This window comes from Oncorhynchus nerka, linkage group LG15, assembly GCF_034236695.1.
Source record: "Oncorhynchus nerka isolate Pitt River linkage group LG15, Oner_Uvic_2.0, whole genome shotgun sequence".
Classification (NCBI taxonomy): Eukaryota; Metazoa; Chordata; class Actinopteri; order Salmoniformes; family Salmonidae; genus Oncorhynchus; species Oncorhynchus nerka.
In genome coordinates, this window is record NC_088410.1 from 14689127 (window position 1) to 14710890 (window position 21764).

The window sequence follows — 21764 nt, forward strand, 5'->3', positions numbered from 1 at the left end:
AGACCTGAATACAACAGTGAAATGCTGAATACAACAGGTGTAGTAGACCTTACTGTGAAATGCTGAATACAACAGGTGTAGTAGACCTTACTGTGAAACAGGTGTAGTAGAGTACAGTGAAATGCTGAATACAACAGGTGTAGTAGACCTTACAGTGAAATGCTAAATACAACAGGTGTAGTAGACCTTACTGTGAAATGCTGAATACAACAGGTGTAGTAGACCTTGAAATGCTGAATACAAAATGACCTGAATACAACAGGTGTAGTGAATGCTGAATACAACAGGTGTAGTAGACCTTACAGTGAAATGCTGAATACAACAGGTGTAGTAGACCTTACCGTGAAATGCTGAATACAACAGGTGTAGTAGACCTGAATACTGTGAAATGCTGAATACAACAGGTGTAGTAGACAGTGAAATGCTGAATACAGGTGTAGTAGACCTTGTGAAATGCTGAATACAACAGGTGTAGTAGACCTTACGTGAAATGCTGAATACAACAGGTGTAGTAGACCTGTGAAATGCTGAATACAACAGTAGACCTTACAGTGAAATGCTGAATACAACAGACCTTACAGTGTGCTGAATACAACAGGTGTAGTAGACCTTACTGTGAAATGCTGAATACAACAGGTGTAGTAGACCTTACAGTGAAATGCTGAATACAACAGGTGTAGTAGACCTTACAGTGAAATGCTGAATACAACAGGTGTAGTAGACCTTACAGTGAAATGCTGAATACAACAGGTGTAGTAGACCTTACAGTGAAATGCTGAATACAACAGGTGTAGTAGTACAGTGAAATGCTGAATACAACAGGTGTAGTAGACCTTACAGTGAAATGCTGAATACAACAGGTGTAGTAGACCTTACAGTGAAATGCTGAATACAACAGGTGTAGTAGACCTTACAGTGAAATGCTGAATACAACAGGTGTAGTAGACCTTACAGTGAAATGCTGAATACAACAGGTGTAGTAGACCTTACTGTGAAATGCTGAATACAACAGGTGTAGTAGACCTTACTGTGAAATGCTGAATACAACAGGTGTAGTAGACCTTACTGTGAAATGCTGAATACAACAGGTGTAGTAGACCTTACTGTGAAATGCTTACTGACACATTCGAGCCCTTATCCAACAATGCAGTTCAATAAATAGAGTTGAAGTAAATATTTACTGAATGAACTAAAGTAAAACAGATGAAATAAAAAGTACCAGTGAAATAACGATAAGGAGTCTGTGGGCACCGATATAGAGTCAATGGGGGTACAGGTTAGTTGAGGTCATTTGTTGGTGTAAATAGGGGTAAAGGGGGACAACAGTTCTGTTTTTTCCTCCCCAAAGTAGCAGGGAGAAACGCGGATAAACGTCTAATTCTCTAATGAGAGAGAATTACGTTGTTAATGTTGTATATGACTGTTGTAGCTGGAAACGGCTGATTTTTAATGGAATATCTACAGAGGCCCATTATCAGCAACCATCACTCCTGTGTTCCAATGGCACAACATTACAACATTAACCATGTCTACACTGTATTTCTGAGCAATGATGTTATTTTAATGGACAAAAAATGTGCTTTTCTTATAAAAAAACAAGGACATTTCTAAGTGACCCCAAACTTTTGAAGGGTTTTGGTCAGCCAACATGTGTTTTATGACTGCATATCACCGACAAGGGTTTCGGTCGGCCAAAATGTGTTTTATGACTGCATATCACCGACAAGGGTTTCGGTCGGCCAACATGTGTTTTATGACTGCATATCACCGACAAGGGTTTCGGTCGGCCAACATGTGTTTTATGACTGCATATCACCGACAAGGGTTTCGGTCGGCCAACATGTGTTTTATGACTGCATATCACCGACAAGGGTTTTGGTCGGCCAACATGTGTTTTATGACTGTACATCACCGACAAGGGTTTTGGTCGGCCAACATGTGTTTTATGACTGTACATCACCGACAAGGGTTTTGGTCGGCCAACATATGTTTTATGACTGCACATCACCGACAAGGGTTTTGGTCGGCCAACATGTGTTTTATGACTGCATATCACCGACAGGGGTTTTGGTCGGCCAACAGGTGTTTTATGACTGCATATCACCGACCGGGGTTTTGGTCGGCCAACATGTGTTTTATGACTGCATATCACCGACAAGGGTTTTGGTCGGCCAACATGTGTTTTATGACTGCATATCACCGACAAGGGTTTTGGTCGGCCAACATGTGTTTTATGACTGCATATCACCGACAAGGGTTTTGGTGAGTGCAACAATACCCACAAAAATGAAGTGAAATCAAGCTTATTAAACAGTATTGCCATTGATTAAAAAATAGATATATATTCACATATATGTATATAAATGTTCCCTGGCAGAGAGCCCAAAGAGGACCATTACTTGGAGTAAATCCTGAACGGTTTCAAAATGCCTGTTGAATATCCTCGTCATAAAACATATGTTGGCCGACCAAAACCTGTTGAATATCCCCGTCTGCAGCCAAGAAAGGTATTATAGAGCATTGGTTAAAGGAGGACATTCATACTACGGAAGAGTGGAGAGGTAGACTCAAAGAACTGTATTTAATGGAAAAGATCACCCATAACATACAACTTGCAGACAGATGTAGTCTACTTAAAAAGGATTGGAACAGCTCGTTGTAAATAATATTGTGTAGACACGACTCAGTCTCAAAGCAACCAAACATATGATAATTGTATATATATATGTATATTATGTTATTGTTGAATTATTATGACTTTAGTTTCTTAGTACTAAAGTTATCTTGTTTATTGTATAGCCTATTTTCTGGTATCTCAGACGACCAGAACCTTAATAATAATCATCACACTTACGTCACAGACAATAATTCTACTAGTTGACTGAACAGACACATAGCAGGATACTGAAACTCAGTCCGCAATGGTCGGGAATGCGTTTTGGGGCTGGACACACCGCGAACAAGCCAATACTGTTGTCGATCACACATACTAATGCCAGGTTTACGTGCAATCGGAGTTATCGGAAATCCCTAGTTCCGACTGGGAAGTTTCACTTGAATGACCCTCAAAATTGGAATTACAAGTGGGAAACAGAGAAAATGTTGTTGGCAATCTATTTGTTTATTAATTGTTCCAACTTGAAAATAACTTGAACACAATCATGTCGGAGTTACGACTTCCAATGTTCTAGTGTCCCAGGAGAATATGAAGCCAGCATAATACAGCAGTCAAGTGCTAGTCGGTGCTAGGAAACGGACACTTCTGACTCGCTAACATGATTGACACCGTAATAATCGTAATGATACGGCCTTGTAAGAGCCATAAGTGTCAACCAACATAATTCATTATTTTACATTAACCTGTTTAGCTTGTATTAAATGCATTATTAAGAACATTGTGTGATTTAGGCTCCACGAAATATGAAATGCGTTATGAAGAATATCGTGTACGGTTGCCTTCAAGAAAAAAAGGGTCTTTCTGACTACAAGTGCAACAGTATCCCAAAGTATTAAACGAAATCAAGCATAGAAAACAGCAGTGACATTAATACAAATGTTTTCCCCACGGATTAAGTCGCACATAAATGTGTGTCTTTTCTCAGACATTCTGATCAGAATGTCTGCTCAGAAAAATCGAAAACAGTATATATAGCAATACAAACACCATTTATAAAACGGGATTAAATAAATACAACATTAGGGTATATTCATAACGTTCAATAATGCAGAAAAAATATATATAGGCTATCGTGTTTAAAATATTGTATTTTCTCACGAATTAATGCACGAATTGAATGAGATTGTGTTGTCAAATTGGCCTGAACCGGTTTTGAGTGACCATTTACAATTTATTTACAATCAATTTACAGAATAATAGCAAACCACTCAAGTCAATTGAGCACATCAATTCACGGGAGACGGCCAGGGTTGGGTCACTAACCTTGATTTACAGAATATTGCTGATTAATGGCCCATTTCAGGGTCCGAGACTCATATTGTCACTGGCGCCTAAACAACAATGGTTTGATGATTGTCCATCTGTGGAGCATTCTAGAAGGACTGGGCTGATCCAGAAAGCTGCTTGTGTGTCTTGTGCTGCCCTACTTAGTTTGTTCATTTGGGAGTAAAAGATTGCCTGTTGACAACATTGAAACGGCGTCTGTTTCTTTACATCAGTGTTTCCCAACTCCAGTCCCCCAACAGCACATATTGTTTTTGAAGCCCCGGACAAACTCAGCTGATTCAACTCATTGAGGGCTTGATGATCAACTGCCACCACATCATAGTCTACAAAACTAGTCAGCCTGTTCCAAACGACTTCTAAGCTAAATATCCACTCCTAAACACTCTTACAATTGTCCGCATACAGTATGTTAGAGACGCTGAAGGAAGTCGCCAACACAACAGCCTGAACAGTCTCTTCAGCGCGTCTCTAGCTCCGGTCCCACCCATCTCGCAACAACAAGTATCCTAAATGGTTTCAAATATACTTAAGTATCTAAAGTAAATGTAATTGCTAAGATATACTTAGGTATCAAAAGTAAAAAAGTAAAGCAAACCAGGTGGCACCTTTTTGTTGTTCTTTATTAATTCACAGAAAGCCAGGAACACACTACAATCATTTCGCTACAGTCGCATTAACATGTGTATGTGACAAATAAAATTTGATTTGACACTTCAATACTCAGACATCATTTACAAACGAAGCATGTGTTTAGTGAGTCGGTCAGATCAGATGCAGTAGGGATGTTCTCTTGATAAGTGTGTGAATTATACAATTGTCGTGTCCCGATAAGCATTCAAAATCTGAAGAATAGTTTTCAGGGAAAATCTACGGAGTAAAAAGTACATCATTTTCTTTAGGAATGTAGTGAAGTAAAAGTAAAAACCCGTCATTTAATTAGGGATGTCAATTAAGAACAAATTTACAATGACGGCCAAACCCGGACGACGCTGGGCCAATTGTGCGATACCCTATGGGAATCCCAATCACGGCAGGTTAAGATACAACCTGGATTCGAACCAAGGTGTCTGTACTGACGCCTCAAACACTGAGTTGCAGTGCCTTAGACCGCTGTGCCACTTTGAAGCCCAAGTAAAGGACAGAAACTACTTAAGAGGTCATTTCAAGTACTTTACACCAATGGTGGACAATGGTGCTTGGTGGCGGCTTGGGCCCCGGTGACCCCGCAGAGAGGGCAAAGACTTAGCTGCAGGTACCGGCACATCATGTCCCCATCCTGGTTCTTGATGCTGTGGGACAGAAACACCGACTCAGGCTGCCCGTTGTATTTGCAGAAGCTGCAGAACTTGCGCTCGGGTGATGGCACCTCCTCCGGCGTGTTTCTCCCACTCTGGTCCCAGGTGCGCTCGGGTGATGGCATCTCCTCCGGCGTGTTTCTCCCACTCTGGTCCCAGGTGCGCTCGGGTGATGGCACCTCCTCCTGCGTGTTTCTCCCACTCTGGTCCCAGGTGCGCTGGGGTGATGGCACCTCCTCCGGCGTGTTTCTCCCACTCTGGTCCCAGGTGCGCTCGGGTGATGACACCTCCTCCGGCGTGTTTCTCCCACTCTGGTCCCAGGTGCGCTCGGGTGATGGCATCTCCTCCGGCGTGTTTCTCCCACTCTGGTCCCAGGTGCGCTCGGGGATGATTTCTCCCACCTCCTGGTCCCGTGTTTCTCCCGGCGTGTTTCTCCCACTCTGGTCCCAGGTGCGCTCGGGTGATGGCACCTCCTCCGGCGTGTTTCTCCCACTCTGGTCCCAGGTGCGCTGGGGTGATGGCACCTCCTCGGGCGTGTTTCTCCCACTCTGGTCCCAGGTGCGCTCGGGTGATGACACCTCCTCCGGCGTGTTTCTCCCACTCTGGTCCCAGGTGCGCTCGGGTGATGGCACCTCCTCCGGCGTGTTTCTCCCACTCTGGTCCCAGGTGCCAGCGGGGGATCTGGACTGTGCTGTAGGGGGCTCGGGACCCTCGGTGCTGCTCGGCGATAAAGGAGCGTGTTTATGCAAGGGGACGATTTCGGAATCCAGGGGTTCCATTTCGTGCCATAGGGGTGGTGTCGTCACGGGTGTTATCGGTAACAGCAAGGCTCGCGGCGGAAACTCTTCAAATTCCACCATGGTCGACCATATCCCGGAGTCATGACCCTCAACGGTTGACGGTTCTGGGGTGAACCTGCCTAACTGCATCTCACGCACTAGGTCAGCTAACTTCAGGTAGTCACGCCACGGTTCGAAACTCTTGTTTTCGGACTCCATGTCTTGGAGTTGACAAATCATAGCGTTCATACTCCCGCTTGTATTTTTTTTATAGCCCAACAGACTAGTGTCTGATAACGATCAGAATGTACCAGAATAAAGAACGTTGGGTCTGAACTGACAACTCAACTGAAGGCAAATTTGACAACGTTCACCTTTTAACCTGTCCGTGTTTTGTTTACCAGCCAACCACATGGCGTTGTGCGGAGTCCGTGGAACCTGACAACAGCCAATCAAATGGTTTCAAACTGACCACAGCTGAATTGGTCATTTTAGAAGATCAACTATTTGGAATACAATTTTACACCTCAACAATATTAAAAAAGTCAAATATAACTGTTTAATCTATAGGGTCTAAATTGATAGGACTTCTAATTCTTAGTTATAGGAAGCTGTTTGACAATAGCCTATTTTAATAAGAAAATATCAGTAAAATAACCGTTAAAATTCAAAACTGCTTTTTTTCTTTTTTAAATATTATTTTATTTAATCTTTATTTAACCAGAGTGTCCAGTTGAGAACAACTTCTCATTTACAACTGCGACCTGGCCAAGATAAAGCAAAGCAGTGCGACACAAACAACAACACAGAGTTACACATGGAATAAACAAGCGTACAGTCAAGTCCTTCTGTTATCATATAAGATCAATGATTACCTCAATCACCAATAACGATTTTCCCTTTGGGGATGATTCATAAAGTTACGTTAAAATCAATCGAATTGAAGAAAGATGACAAAGAAGGAAGGATTTAAACAGTTTAGTAACTAGGTCTGCGTGATAAATGACACCACATTCCCATCCAAAGTATCAAGCCAGATGTGAACTGAAAGTATGTGTTATGTGTGAAAGTATGTGTTATAAGTTATATGGGCCCAACGTTATAATAATAATGCAGGTCTGTATTTCACATTTTATTTTTATTTACACATATTTAGCAGATGTTATTGTGGGTGTAGAGAAATGCTTGTGTTTCTAGCTCCAACAGTTCAGTAGTATCTAACTATTCACAACAATACACACATCTAAAAGTATGAAATTATGAAATATATACAAATTAGGCATTGACTTACATACAGTAGAATATTTTAATTTTTTTATTAAACTAGGCAAGTCGGTTAAGAACCAATTCTAATTTTCAATGACGGCCTAGGAACAGTGGAACTGCCTTGTTCATGGGCAGAAACGATAGATTTGTACCTTGTCAGCTCTAACCACTAGGCTACGCTGTATAGTATATACATGAGATGAGTAAAGCAGCATGTAAACATTATTAAAGTGATTCATGTTCCATTATTAAAGTGATTCATGTTCCATTATTAAAGTGATTCATGTTCCATTATTAAATGTTCCATTATTAAAGTGATTCATGTTCCATTATTAAAGTGACTAAAGTTCCATTATTAAAATGATTAATGTTCCATTATTAAAGTGATTAATGTTCCATTATTAAAGTGATTCATGTTCCATTATTAAAGTGTCTAGAGTTCCATTATTAAAGTGATTAATGTTCCATTATTAAAGTGACTAGAGTTCCATTATTAAAATGATTAATGTTCCATTATTAAAGTGATTAATGTTCCATTATTAAAGTGACCAGAGTTCCATTATTAAAGTGATTCATGTTCCATTATTAAAGTGATTCATGTTCCATTATTAAAGTGATTCATGTTCCATTATTAAAGTGATTCATGTTCCATTATTAAAGTGTCTAGAGTTCCATTATTAAAGTGATTCATGTTCCATTATTAAAGTGACTAGAGTTCCATTATTAAAGTGATTCATGTTCCATTATTAAAGTGTCTAGAGTTCCATTATTAAAGTGATTCATGTTCCATGATTAAAGTGATTCATGTTCCATGATTAAAGTGGCCAGTGATTCCACGTCTGTGTATATAGTGCAGCAGCCTCTAACGTGCAGTTGAATTGGCATAAAAAAGCTACCACCCGGTGTAAGAGTATAACTTAAGGGTTATTTTCTTCTCCTCTGCCTTTCCTAATGCTGAGCACATCAGTTTGGAACAGTATGTAGTTACTGTGTTTTGTAAAATGTGTTATAAAATAAATGACCACGAAGGTGAATCTTTGGTTATTGTACATCTCCTCATCTCAGTCGTGTCTCTATGAAACATGTGGCTTTAATAACTAACCAGTCTAAAGATTCCCAGCATAAAGATCACCTTTACCACTAAAGACCTAAAGTCCACCTGTAGACAATGCCCTATATAGTGCACTACTTTAGACCACAGGCCTATATAGTGCACTACTTTAGACCACAGCCCTATATAGTGCACTACTTTAGACCACAGGCCTATATAGTGCACTACTTTAGACCACAGGCCTATATAGTGCACTACTTTAGACCACAGGCCTATATAGTGCACTACTTTAGACCACAGCCCTAGATAGTGCACTACTTTAGACCACAGGCCTATATATCCACTACTTTAGACCACAGTCATATATAGTGCACTACTTTAGACCACAGTCATATATAGTGCACTACTTTAGACCACAGCCCTATATAGTGCACTACTTTAGACCACAGGCCTATATAGTGTACTACTTTTCACCACAGCCCTATGGCCCCTGATCAAAAGTAGGGCACTATTTATGAAATACAATGCCATTTGGGACACAAACATGATGTGCAGACAGGGACCTCCGCTTTGAGGATAAAACAGTGCCACCAACGCGGCCGCTACCAAGGACTGTGTGCTCTCCTTCTCTGTGGCCGACTTGAGTAAGACATTGAAGCATGTTAACCCTCGACAAGCCAGCTGGAGTGTTTATGGACAGCGAGTCAGAAGGGTCCGTTTCCTAGCACTTGACTGCTGTATTATGCTGGCTTCATATTCTCCTGGGACACTAGAACATTTGAAGTCGTAACTCCGATATGATTGTGTTTAAGTTATTTTCAAGTTGGAACAATTAATTAACCAAAAGATTGCCAAGAACATTTTCTCTGTTTCCCACTTGTAATTCTAAATTTGTGGTTCATTCAAGGCGGCAGGGTAGCCTAGTGGTTAGAGCGTTGGACTAGTAACCGAAAGGTTACTCGAAGTTCGAATCCCCGAGCTGTTGTTCTGTCCCTGAACAGGCAGTTAACCCACTTTTCCAAGGCCGTCATTGAAAATAAGAATTTGTTCTTAACTGCCTAGTAAAACAAAGCTAAATAATCATCTCTAATTTACGTCACAGACAATAATTCTACTAGTTCACTGAACGGACACATAGCAGGATACTGAAACTAAAACAGGTCCCACGCTGAGGTCTGTCCAATGGTCGGGAATGTGTTTTGGGGCTGGACACACCGCGAACCAAATTGGCCTGAACCGGTTTTGAGTGACCATTTACAATTTATTTACAATCAATTTACAGAATAATAGCTATTAAAAACCACTCAAGTCAATTGGGCACAATCAATTCACGGACTACAAGAAGGAGACGGCCAGGGTTGGGTCACTAACCTTGATTTACAGAACAGTGATGATTAATGGCCCATTTCAGGGTCCAGAGACTCATATGGTGATTGGGGCCTAAACAACAATGGTTTGATGATTGTCCATCTGTGGAGCATTCTAGAAGGACTGGGCTGATCCAGAAAGCTGCTTGTGTGTCTTGTGCTGCCCTACTTAGTTTGTTCATTTGGGAGTAAAAGATTGCCTGTTGACAACATTGAAAAGGCGTCTGTTTCTTTACATCAGTGTTTCCCAACTCCAGTCCCCCAACAGCACTATTGTCAACAAAACTAAGGAGATATTTTTTGAAGCCCCGGACAAACTCAGCTGATTCAACTCATTGAGGGCTTGATGATCATCTGCCACCACATCATAGTCTACAAAACTAGTCAGCCTGTTCCAAACGACTTCTAAGCTAAATATCCACTCCTAAACACTCTTACAATTGTCCGCATACAGTATGTTTAGAGACGCTGAAGGAAGTCGCCAACACAACAGCCTGAACAGTCTCTTCAGCGTATATACTGTCTCTAGCTCCGGTCCCAAGTACCCATATTCCTCATCCCCTGGGGTACACTGTACCATAAGACAGTAGTTTTGACAATTGTTAGTTCGCAACAAATAAAAACTGGGGTAAGTATCCTCAGGCCTGGGGTAGTGTACCAACGTTAGGACCAGAGTTAGACAACAATAAGTATCCTCAGGCCTGGGGCACCAACGTTAGGACCAGAGTTAGACACCAACAGGCCTGGGGACCAGAGTTAGACAACAATAAGTATCCTCAGGCCTGGGGTAGTGTACCAACGGCCTGGACCAGAGGCCTGGGGTAGTACCAATGGTTGGACCAAGTTGGACCAACAATAAGTATCCTCAGGCCTGGTTTCCTGTTCCACAACAGGGTATGATACCAACTAGGACCAGAGTTAGACATCAATAGTATCTAGGCCTGGGGTAAGTGTCCACTAAACAACGGCCTGGACCAGAGTTATCCTTCACAACAATAAGTATCCTCAGGCCTGGGGTAGTGTACCAACGTTAGGACCAGAGTTAGACAACAATAAGTATCCTCAGGCCTGGGGGTGTACCAACGGCCTGGACCAGAGTTAGACAACAATAAGTATCCTCAGGCCGTTACCAACGGCCTGGACCAGAGTTAGACAACAATAAGTATCCTCAGGCCTGGGGTAGTGTAGGACCAACAACAATAAGTATCCTCAGGCCTGGACCCAGAGTTAGACAACAATAAGTATCCTCAGGCCTGGGGTAGTGTACCAACGGCCTGGACCAGAGTTAGACAACAATAAGTATCCTCAGGCCTGGGGTAGTGTACCAACGGCCTGGACCAGAGTTAGACAACAATAAGTATCCTCAGGCCTGGGGTAGTGTACCAACGGCCTGGACCAGAGTTAGACAACAATAAGTATCCTCAGGCCTGGGGTAGTGTACCAACGGCCTGGACCAGAGTTAAGGCCTCTCCGACTTGAACCAGTGGTGGAAAAAGTACCCACCTCATACTTGAGTAAAAGATACCTTAATATAAAACGACTCAAGTATAAGTGAATGTCAACAGGTAAAATACCACTTGAGTAAAAGTCTAAAAGTAAATGGTTTCAAATATACTTAAGTATATAAAGTAAATGTAATTGCTAAGATATACTTAGGTGTCAAAAGTAAAAAAGTAAAGCAAACCAGATGGGCACCTTTTTGTTGTTCTTTATTCATTCACAGAAAGCCAGGAACACACCACAAGCATTTCGCTACAGTCGCATTAACATCTGCTACCCATTTGTATGTGACAAATAAAATTTGATTTGACACTCCAATACTCAGACATCATTTACAAACGAAGCATGTGTTTAGTGAGTCGGTCAGATCAGATGCAGTAGGGATGTTCTCTTGATACATGTGTTAATTACACAATTGTCGTGTCCCGATGAGCATAAAAAAATCTGAATAATAGTTTTGGGTATCAGGGAAAATGTACGGAGTAAAAAGTACATCATTTTCTTTGGGAATGTAGGGAAGTAAAAACCTTCATTTAATTAGGGATGTCAATGAAGAACAAATTCGTATTTACAATGACGGCCAATTGTGCGATACCCTATGGGACTCCCAATCACGACCGGTTGAGATACAGCCTGGATTCGAACCAAGGTGTCTTCAAGCGCCTTAGACCGCTGCGCCACTCGTAAGCCCAAGTAAAGTACAGATACCCCAAAAACGACTTAATACTTAAGTAGTACTTTCAAGTATTTCACTAAAGTACTTTACTTTAAAATAAATGATCACTAAGGTGATCTCCTATGATGCTTAGATTGGAGAGGAAGGCCCATCAAATGGTTGGAGTCTAGGTCCAAAAGGTTCCTTACCAGCTCCGACACCCGAGTCATAAGACTGCTGAACAATGAATCACGTGGCCACCCGGACTATTTACAGTCACACACCCTCCGCCCTTTGTTTTTACACTTCTGCTACTCGCTGTTTATTATCACTGCATAGACACTTCACCCCTACCTACATGTACACATGACCTTGACTAACCTGTACCCCCGCACATTGTATTCTGTTACTTTTTATTTGATTGTTTATTATATTTAGTAAATATTTTCTTAACTATATTTCTTAAACTGCCTATTTAGTTAAGGGCTTGTAAGTAATTAATTATTATTCATGTATTCTATAATAATAACAATAATATCTGCATTGGCTACTCCCGTGTGTCTTAATTATCAGCGAGGTGTCCCTAATCTTAGTGGTAAAGGTGATCTCTATGCTGGGAATCTTTTTAGACTGGTTAGTTATAAAAGTTTTAAAAAACAAACAAGAAACCACACTTCTAGATCTTTAAAAAAACAAGTATAACACTAAAATAGTAGCTAGCATGGTAAATTACAATGGCACAAAAGTAGCTCTGCACACCACGTCATAAAACAGAAGTTGTCTTGATGTCAATAGCAATGTTCTTATAATAGTTATTTTAGGCCCGTAGACCTGAAGATGTACAGTTAGATTAGAGCATATAGTTTTAAAATAATAGTCAGAAAAGCAAGTCTCAAAACAAGATAACCCTTCCGTTTTTTCCTCCCCAAAGTAGCAGGGAGAAACGTTGAGTTTTGCCGGTTGTGTTTGCAGAAGCTTCAGGACTGGCGCTCCCTCCTGTGTCTTGGAGCGGGTCGTCTTCTTTCTCTCCCTCTGGACCCGGGTCCCCACGGAGGGTCTGGACGCTGCTGTAGGGGTCTTGGGACCCTTGCTGCTGCTCGGATGTAAAGGAGCGTCTTTACGCAAGGGGACAATTTTGGAATCCAGGTTTTTTTTCCCCTCCCCAAAGTAGCAGGGAGAAACGTGGATATACGTCTAAATCTGCAGTGAGTTTGTTGATGTTTGTTGATAAGGGCGGTTCAGTAGGCGACACAGTATTAGAGGTTGGGAGGTTTTACAAAATCTCACACCAACATGTAAATACGCAGTTAGTTTGATCACAGACAGACAGAGACATTTACACTTTAAAGTTAAACCAGAAAACTCAAACCCAACATGTGTTGTAAAGAACAAGTGCACGGGCAAATAATGAAAAACCACACGTCATAAATACATTGAAATAAGTGAAAAAAGTTGAAAACACACGAGAAAAAGTAAATAAATATATCAAATCACACTATAAACAGGCTATTACACAGTCTACAAACTAGTCAGGCTATTACACAGTCTACAAACTAGTCAGGCTTTTCCAAACGACTTTTAAGCTAAATATTCACACCTAAATCCTCTTACAATTGTCCGCATACAGTGCGCTAGAGACGCTAAAGAAAGTCTGCAAAACAACAGCCTGAAGTCTCTCCAGCGCTTCTCTAGCTCTGGTCCCACTCATCCCGCAACAACAAGTTGACTATGTTAGTAGGTCTAGAGAGGGTAGCGCAGTAACGGCCTGGACCAGAGTTAGCGCTTCTATCACTTGACATAGACAGAGTTGTAGGTGGTTGCCACCCGGGGACAGAAGCGCTTGGTGTGGGCTTGAGCCCCGGTGGCCCCGCAGAGAGGACAGACATACTGTCGCAGGTACGGGCACACCACGCCCCCATCCTGGTCCTTTAGACTGTGGGACCCAAACACAGACTCAGACTCCCCGTTGTGTTTGCAGAAGCTGCAGGACTGGCGCTCAGGTGATGGCGCTCCCTCCGGCATCTTGGAGCGGGTCGCCCTCTTTCTCTCCCTCTGGACCCGGGTCCCCACGGAGGGTCTGGACGCTGCTGTAAGAGTCGTGGGACCCTCGCTGCTGCTCGGATGTAAAGGAGCGTCTTTACGCAAGGGGACAATTTTGGAATCCAGGGGTTCCTTTTCGTGCCGTAGAGGTGGTGTCGCCACCGGTGCTATCGGTGACAGCAAGGCTCGCGAGGGGAACTGTTCAAATTCCACCATGGTCGAGCATATACTGGAGTGATGACCGTCAACGGTTGACGGTTCTGATGTGAAGTTCCCTAACTTCATCTCCCGCACTGCGTCCGCTAGCTTCATGTAGTCCCGCCACAGTTGGAAACTCTTATTTTCGGATTCCATTTTCGGTAGGTGTTGGAGTTGATAACTAAACGATGCCATGGTTCAATGAATTGAGAACTAAACTGAAGGCAAGTTGGACAATACTCACGTTTTGACCTGTCCGCATTTTGGAAAGCAGCCAATCAAATGGTGTTGTGCGGAGGCGGTGGGAGGTGACAACAGCCAATCAAATGGTTTCAAACGGACAACAGCGAAATTGGTCATTTTAGAAGATCAACTATTTGGGATACAATTTTACACCTCAACAATATTAAAAAACTTCAAATATAACTGTTTAATCTATTCTAGGGTCTAAATTGATAGGACTTAGATTATAATTCTTAGTTATAAGAATATGTTTTATAATAGCCTATTTTAATAAAATATCACTTAGCGGGTCGCCTCCTTTCTCTGTTAAAATTCAAAACTGCTTCGACTTCCTCGCTGTTCACTACTACCACCATTAAGTTATTGTAGCATTTCTCCTGGCTCATCGAGTCATTCCAGTAATAGTATTGGTACTGCGGAGTTGGAGGGATGGGGGTGAAGGAGAGGTTGGCGGGTAATGTTTCGGAGGACGCATGGCTCTCGAACCTCGCCTCTCCGGAGTCCGTACTGGAGTTGCAGCGATGGGGTAAGACTGTAAGTACCAATTGGATGTCACGAAATTGGGGAGAAAAGGGGGTAAAAAGTAAAACAAAATAAAGAATGGCCTTACTGAAGAGCTCAGTAACCTCAACTGTTATTATTTGTGGAAGATTGTTGTTTTTTATCCCCCCAGAAATTGCCCAACGATAACCACTGATCTAGATCTAGATATTTCATCTTGTTTCAGTAACATTACTGGTCAGATACATTTATCCATCTTCCTAGAACCAGTACACTATTTCATAACTTTGTATTGGCATATTTTGATGCCTACCATGAACCCGTATTCCCCATATAGTGCACATGTGGCCCTGGTCGAAAGTAGTGCATTATATAGGGAATGGTGCCATTCTCTGTCTCTCTCTTCCCCTTAACTAGTGAGAAAGAGGAAGAGGAGAAAGAGGAAGGGCATGAAGACGCTACAGAACTGGTCTGTGGCCTGATCAGAGAACTCTCCTACCTAAAGTGAGTCTTCCTCTCTTTTCCCTCCTCTCCCTCCATCCTTCTACTGCTTCACCACTTTCTCCTAGTGATGACATTTGACCTAATGAACTTTAGAAGTCAGCCTGATCCGCCCCACAGATCTCTGAGCTCTGATTGGCTAGATGGCTGTCTGCTCAGATGGACACATAGATAAGAAACTCTCCTTAGTTAACACAGGCGAGGAGGAGAACAAGCCCTCCTCCATCTCCTCTCTCTCTCAATTCAATGTTTCAAGTGAAATACAAAATTAACAGTAAACATTACACAACATTTCAAAATAATAAATACATTTAAAATGTCATATTATGTATATATATACAGTGTTGTAATGATGTGCAAATAGTTCAACTACAAAAGGGAAATTAAATTGGGGAAACACATTGAACCATCATCCCAACGCCCCCAAAGGCTCATGGGTAACAGTCTTCACATAGCGGAGGCTCACTTGAAGTTGATTTGTATTTATGTTTTGACTTGAATACTCCAGATCAGTTTGAGAACAATGATCCAAAGTATCAACCCAGATGAGAACTGAATGTTTGTTAAGTTATATGGACACAACGTTATAATAATAAAGACGGTCTATAAATCAAATCAAGTTTTATCGTGTCACATTCACATATTTAGCAGATGTTATTGTGGGTGTAGTGAAATGCTTGTGTTTCTAGCTCCAACAGTTCAGTAGTATCTAACTATTCACAACAATACACACAATCTAAAAGTAAAATAATATAATTAAGAAATATATAACTATTAGGATGAGCAATGTCGGAGTGGCATTGACTAAAATACAGTAGAATAGAATACAGTAGAATAGAATACAGTATATACATATGATATGAGTAAAGCAGTATGTAAACATGATTAAAGTGACTAGTGTTCCATTATTTAAGTGGCCAGTGATTCCATGTCTGTGTATATAGTGCAGCAGTCTCTAAGGTGCAGGGTTGAGTAACCGGGTGGTAGCTTTATTGACATAAAAAAAAGGTACCACCCGGTTTAAGGGTATACCATTTAAGGGTTCTTTTCTTCTCCTCTGCCTTTCCTAATGCTGAGGACATCAGTTTGGAACAGTATGTAGTTACTGTGTTTTGTAGAATGTGTTATAAAATAAATGACCACTAAGGTGAATCTTTGGTTATTGTACATCTCCTCATCTCAGGCGTGTCTCTATGAAACATGCAGCTTTAATAACTAACCAGTCTGAGATGAAGAAGACAGAAGAAACCCTCACACCGCTCTTGATAGTATCACTGCTCTTCCAGGCCTTCGTCAGAGCTGTTTATAATTAGCATCCTTATTTAGACATAGCTCCGCCCACATCCGTTCAATGCATCGAATGGGGTTGGAGTTCAGGGAACACAGGCGTCTGTTACCACATATAACAATGTGCAACCACAACGAGGACGTTAAAGGTATTAAACATGACTGTAGAACCACAACGAGGACGTTAAAGGTATTAAACATGACTGTAGAACCACAACGAGGACGTTAAAGGTATTAAACATGACTGTAGAACCACAACGAGGACGTTAAAGGTATTAAACATGACTGTAGAACCACAACGAGGACGTTAAAGGTATTAAACATGACTGTAGAACCACAACGAGGACGTTAAAGGTATTAAACATGACTGTAGAACCACAACGAGGACGTTAAAGTTATTAAACATGCCTGTAGAACCACAACGAGGACGTTAAAGGTATTAAACATGACTGTAGAACCACAACGAGGACGTTAAAGGTATTAAACATGACTGTAGAACCACAACGAGGACGTTAAAGGTATTAAACATGACTGTAGAACCACAACGAGGACGTTAAAGGTATTAAACATGACTGTAGAACCACAACGAGGACGTTAAAGGTATTAAACATGACTGTAGAACCACAACGAGGACGTTAAAGGTATTAAACATGACTGTAGAACCACAACGAGGACGTTAAAGGTATTAAACATGACTGTAGAACCACAACGAGGACGTTAAAGGTATTAAACATGACTGTAGAAACAACGAGGACGTTAAAGTTATTAAACATGACTGTAGAACCACAACGACGTTAAAGGTATTAAACATGACTGTAGAACCACAACGAGGACGTTAAAGGTATTAAACATAACTGTAGAACCAGGTATTAAACATGACTGTAGAACCACAAGGACGTTAAAGGTATTAAACATGACTGTAGAACCACAACGAGGACGTTAAAGGTATTAAACATGCCTGTAGAACCACGAGGACGTTAAAGGTATTAAACATGACTGTAGAACCACAACGAGGACGTTAAAGGTATTAAACATAACTGTAGAACCACAACGAGGACGTTAAAGGTATTAAACATGACTGTAGAACCACAACGAGGACGTTAAAGGTATTAAACATGACTGTAGAACCACAACGAGGACGTTAAAGGTATTAAACATGACTGTAGAACCACAACGAGGACGTTAAAGGTATTAAACATGACTGTAGAACCACAACGAGGACGTTAAAGGTATTAAACATGACTGTAGAACCACAACGAGGACGTTAAAGGTATTAAACATGACTGTAGAACCACAACGAGGACGTTAAAGGTATTAAACATGACTGTAGAACCACAACGAGGACGTTAAAGGTATTAAACATGACTGTAGAACCACAACGAGGACGTGGAAGTAAGTTTTCATAAATAATCCGGTAGAGTGCAAGAAAAAGCATCAGATCCATTTGAAGTTTTCAACATAACATGAACAGGCATTTCTTTTCTATACAGAGTTGTCTACAGGGTTCCGTTTGATTTCTCAATCCACATATCGAGGTAATGAACACGTTTAGTGTCACATTCCATAGTGAATTTGAGATTGGGGTCAGTGTCATTGAGTAATGCCGTACAGTCTGACAGCTCTTCTCCCGTGACCTTAAGATCTGGTGGCAGAGAGAAAGTCAAGATATCAGACAGGGGAGGTGATATAAATAATACTCTTTTTAAAAGAGAATGTTTTGGGATTTTCCCCTCCAGACAATCTTGCCTAAAGGTCTTAATAATGAAATGCCCGGGCATATGATGCTGTAAATGTGAACATGAGTTCATGTCTCCATATTACTCTGACGGTTTATCCTGCACAGTACGCCATGATTTATACAAACTTACTTGGCGGGTCATGTCATCGTTTTACAGTATCTTATAATACTTTATATACACACTTTTTTAGAATACTGATGAAATGCACATTGTTATATGTGGTAACAGACGCCTGTGTTCCCTGAACTCCAACCCCATTCGATGCATTGAACAGATGTGGGCGGAGCTATGTCTAAATAAGGATGCAAATTATAAACATCTCTGATGAAGGTCTGGAGGCTTAAAGCTTAATGAAGAGCAGGGGCAGGTTTATTATGTTTTCTCATCTTATTCAACTGTTACCAGGCATCTGCAACAAAGACGGCTCACATGTGCGATTGCCTTTTGAATAACTAACCAGTCTAAAGATTCCCAGCATAAATATCACCTTTAACACTAAGATCTAAAGTCCACCTGTAGACAATGCACTAATATAGTGCACTACTTTAGACCACAGACCTATATAGTGCACTACTTCAGACCACAGCCCTATATAGTGCACTACTTTAGACCATAGCCCTATTTAGTGCACTACTTTAGACCACAGCCCTATATAGTGCACTACCTTAGACCACAGCTCTATTTAGTGCACTACTTTAGACCACAGACCTATATAGTGCACTACTTTAGACCACAGACCTATTTAGTGCACTACTTTAGACCACAGCTCTATATAGTGCACTACTTTAGACCATAGCCCTATTTAGTGCACTACTTTAGACCACAGCCCTATATAGTGCACTACCTTAGACCACAGCTCTATTTAGTGCACTACTTTAGACCACAGCCCTATATAGTGCACTACTTTAGACCACAGACCTATATAGTGCACTACTTTAGACCACAGCCCTATTTAGTGCACTACTTTAGACCACAGATCTATATAGTGCACTACTTTAGACCATAGCCCTATTTAGTGCACTACTTTAGACCACAGCCCTATATAGTGCACTACCTTAGACCACAGCTCTATTTAGTGCACTACTTTAGACCACAGCCCTATATAGTGCACTACCTTAGACCACAGCTCTATTTAGTGCACTACTTTAGACCACAGCCCTATATAGTGCACTACCTTAGACCACAGCTCTATTTAGTGCACTACCTTAGACCACAGCTCTATTTAGTGCACTACTTTAGACCACAGCCCTATATTGTGCACTACTTTAGACCACAGCCCTAAGGCCCCTGATCAAGAGTAGGGCACTATTTAGGAAAAACAATGACATTTGAGACAAATATGATGTGCAGAAAGGGACACCTCACTGATAATTAAGACACACGGGAGTAGCCAATGCAGATATTATTGTTATTATTATAGAATACATGAATAATAATAAACAAACATACTATTCAACATAGGGTAGAGCAGTTCTTTAAAGTGACATTAGACTTAACATTAAAGTCCTGTACAGCCAATGTAAGATGCATCGAGGTTGAAAAGTCAAATTTAAAATAAAAAAAAGAACACTTCTAGATCTATTAAAATAATTCAAATACAAGTATAACAGTTCTTAATAGTAGCTAGCATGGTAAATGAGAAATACAAAGTATTACGATTGACAAGACAACTGCTATTTTATGATGTGGTGTGCAGAGAGCGCACACCACATCATAAAATAGCAGTTGTCTTGTCAACAGTAATTTTCTTATAATAGTTATTTTAGGCCCGTAGACCTGCAGATGTACAGTTAGATTAGAGCAAGTCAGGAAAACAAGTCTCAAAACAAGACAACACTTCCGTTTTTTCCTCCCCAAAGTAGCAGGGAGAAACGTGGATAAACGTCTAATTCTGCAGGGAGGGTTTGTTGATAAGGGCGGTTCAGTAGGCGACACAGTATTAGAGGTTGGGAGGTTTTACAAAATCTCATACCAACATGTAAAGAAGCAGTTAGTTTGGTCACAGACAGACAGAGACATTTACACTTAAAAAAATAAAAAACTCAAACCCAAAATGTGTTGAAAATAAATGCACGGGCACGCAAATAATCACACGTCATAAATACACAGAAATACGCGACAATGGTTGAAAACACACGAGAAAAAGTTCAAGGAAATAAATAATAAATAAAAAAATCACACGACTAACAGGAAATGACACAGTCTACAACCTTGTCAGCCTGTTCCAAACTGCGTCTAAGCTAAATATCCACTCGTAAATCCTCTTACAATTGTCCGCATACAGTGCGCTAGAGACGCTAAAGAAAGTCTGCAAAACAACAGCCTGAAGTCTCTCCAGCGCTTCTCTAGCTCTGGTCCCACTCATCTCGCAACAACAAGTTGACTATGTTAGTAGGTCTAGAGGGTAGCGCAGTAACGGCCTGGACCAGAGCTAGCGCTTCTATGACTTGACATAGACCGAGCTGTAGGTGGTTTCGACTTGGGGACAGAAGCGCTTGGTGTGGGCTTTGGCCTTGGTGGCCCCGCAGAGAGGGCAGATATATTGCCGCAGTACGGGCACACCACGCCCCCATCCTGGTCCTTTAGACTGTGGGACCCAAACACAGACTCAGACTCCCCGTTGTGTTTGCAGAAGCTGCAGATCTTGCGCTCAGGTGATGACACCTCCTCCGGCGTCTTAGAGCGAGTCTCCTTCATTCTCTCCTTCTGGCCCCGGGTGCCCGCAGAGGATCTGGACGCTGCTGTAGGGGGCTCGGGACCCTCGGTGCTGCTCGGCGATAAAGCAGCGTGTTTATGCAAGGGGACGATTTCGGAATCCAGGGGTTCCATTTCGTGCCACAGGGGTGGTGTCGCCACAGGTGTTATCGGTGACAGCAAGGCTCGTGGCGGAAACTCTTCAAATTCCACCATGGTCGAGCATATCCCGGAGTCATGACCCTCAACAGTTGACGGTTCTGATGTGAAGTTCCCTAACTGCATCTCCCGCACTGCGTCCGCTAGCTTCATGTAGTCCCGCCACGGTTGGAATCTCCTGTTTTCGGACTCCATGTAACGTGGTAGGTGTTGGAGTTGACAAATCATAGCGTTCATATTCCCAACAGACTAGTGTCTGACAATCAGAATGTTCCAGAATAAAGAAAGCCGTGTCTAAACTTCTGAACAATGCGATGAGTTCAATTAATTGAGAACTCGACTAAAGGCAAGCTTGACAACATGCATCTTTGAGGTTTTCCGTGTTTTGGGAAGCAGCCAATCAGATGGTGTCGTGCGCCAGCAGTGCGGAGTCCGTGGCACGCGACAACAGCCAATCAAATGGTTTCAAACTGACAACAGCTAAATTGGCCATTTTAGAAGATCAACTATTTGGGATACAATTTT

The 21764-nt window shown here is 41.6% G+C and overlaps 2 protein-coding genes across 2 annotated transcripts; both read right to left on the bottom strand.

The window, feature by feature from the left end:
• Positions 1-13665: 13665 nt before the first annotated feature.
• LOC135560046 (nanos homolog 3-like) lies at positions 13666-14310 on the bottom strand. Its single transcript, XM_065001062.1, has one exon. It carries the CDS (start codon positions 14308-14310, stop codon positions 13666-13668), a length of 645 nt encoding a protein of 214 aa, XP_064857134.1.
• Positions 14311-19780: 5470 nt separating this feature from the next.
• On the bottom strand, positions 19781-21659 carry LOC115118812 (nanos homolog 3-like). Its single transcript, XM_029647527.2, is given in 2 exon segments — positions 19781-20936; positions 20939-21659. Coding segments are annotated over 2 exon segments (648 nt in total). The 5' UTR covers positions 21477-21659; the 3' UTR covers positions 19781-20826.
• Between the last annotated feature and the right edge of the window lie 105 nt (positions 21660-21764).

What these genes read in the sequence shown, in the direction of transcription:
- LOC135560046 (XM_065001062.1), bottom strand. Translation starts at nt 14,310, where the DNA reads ATGGCATCGTTTAGTTATCAACTCCAACACCTACCGAAAATGGAATCC.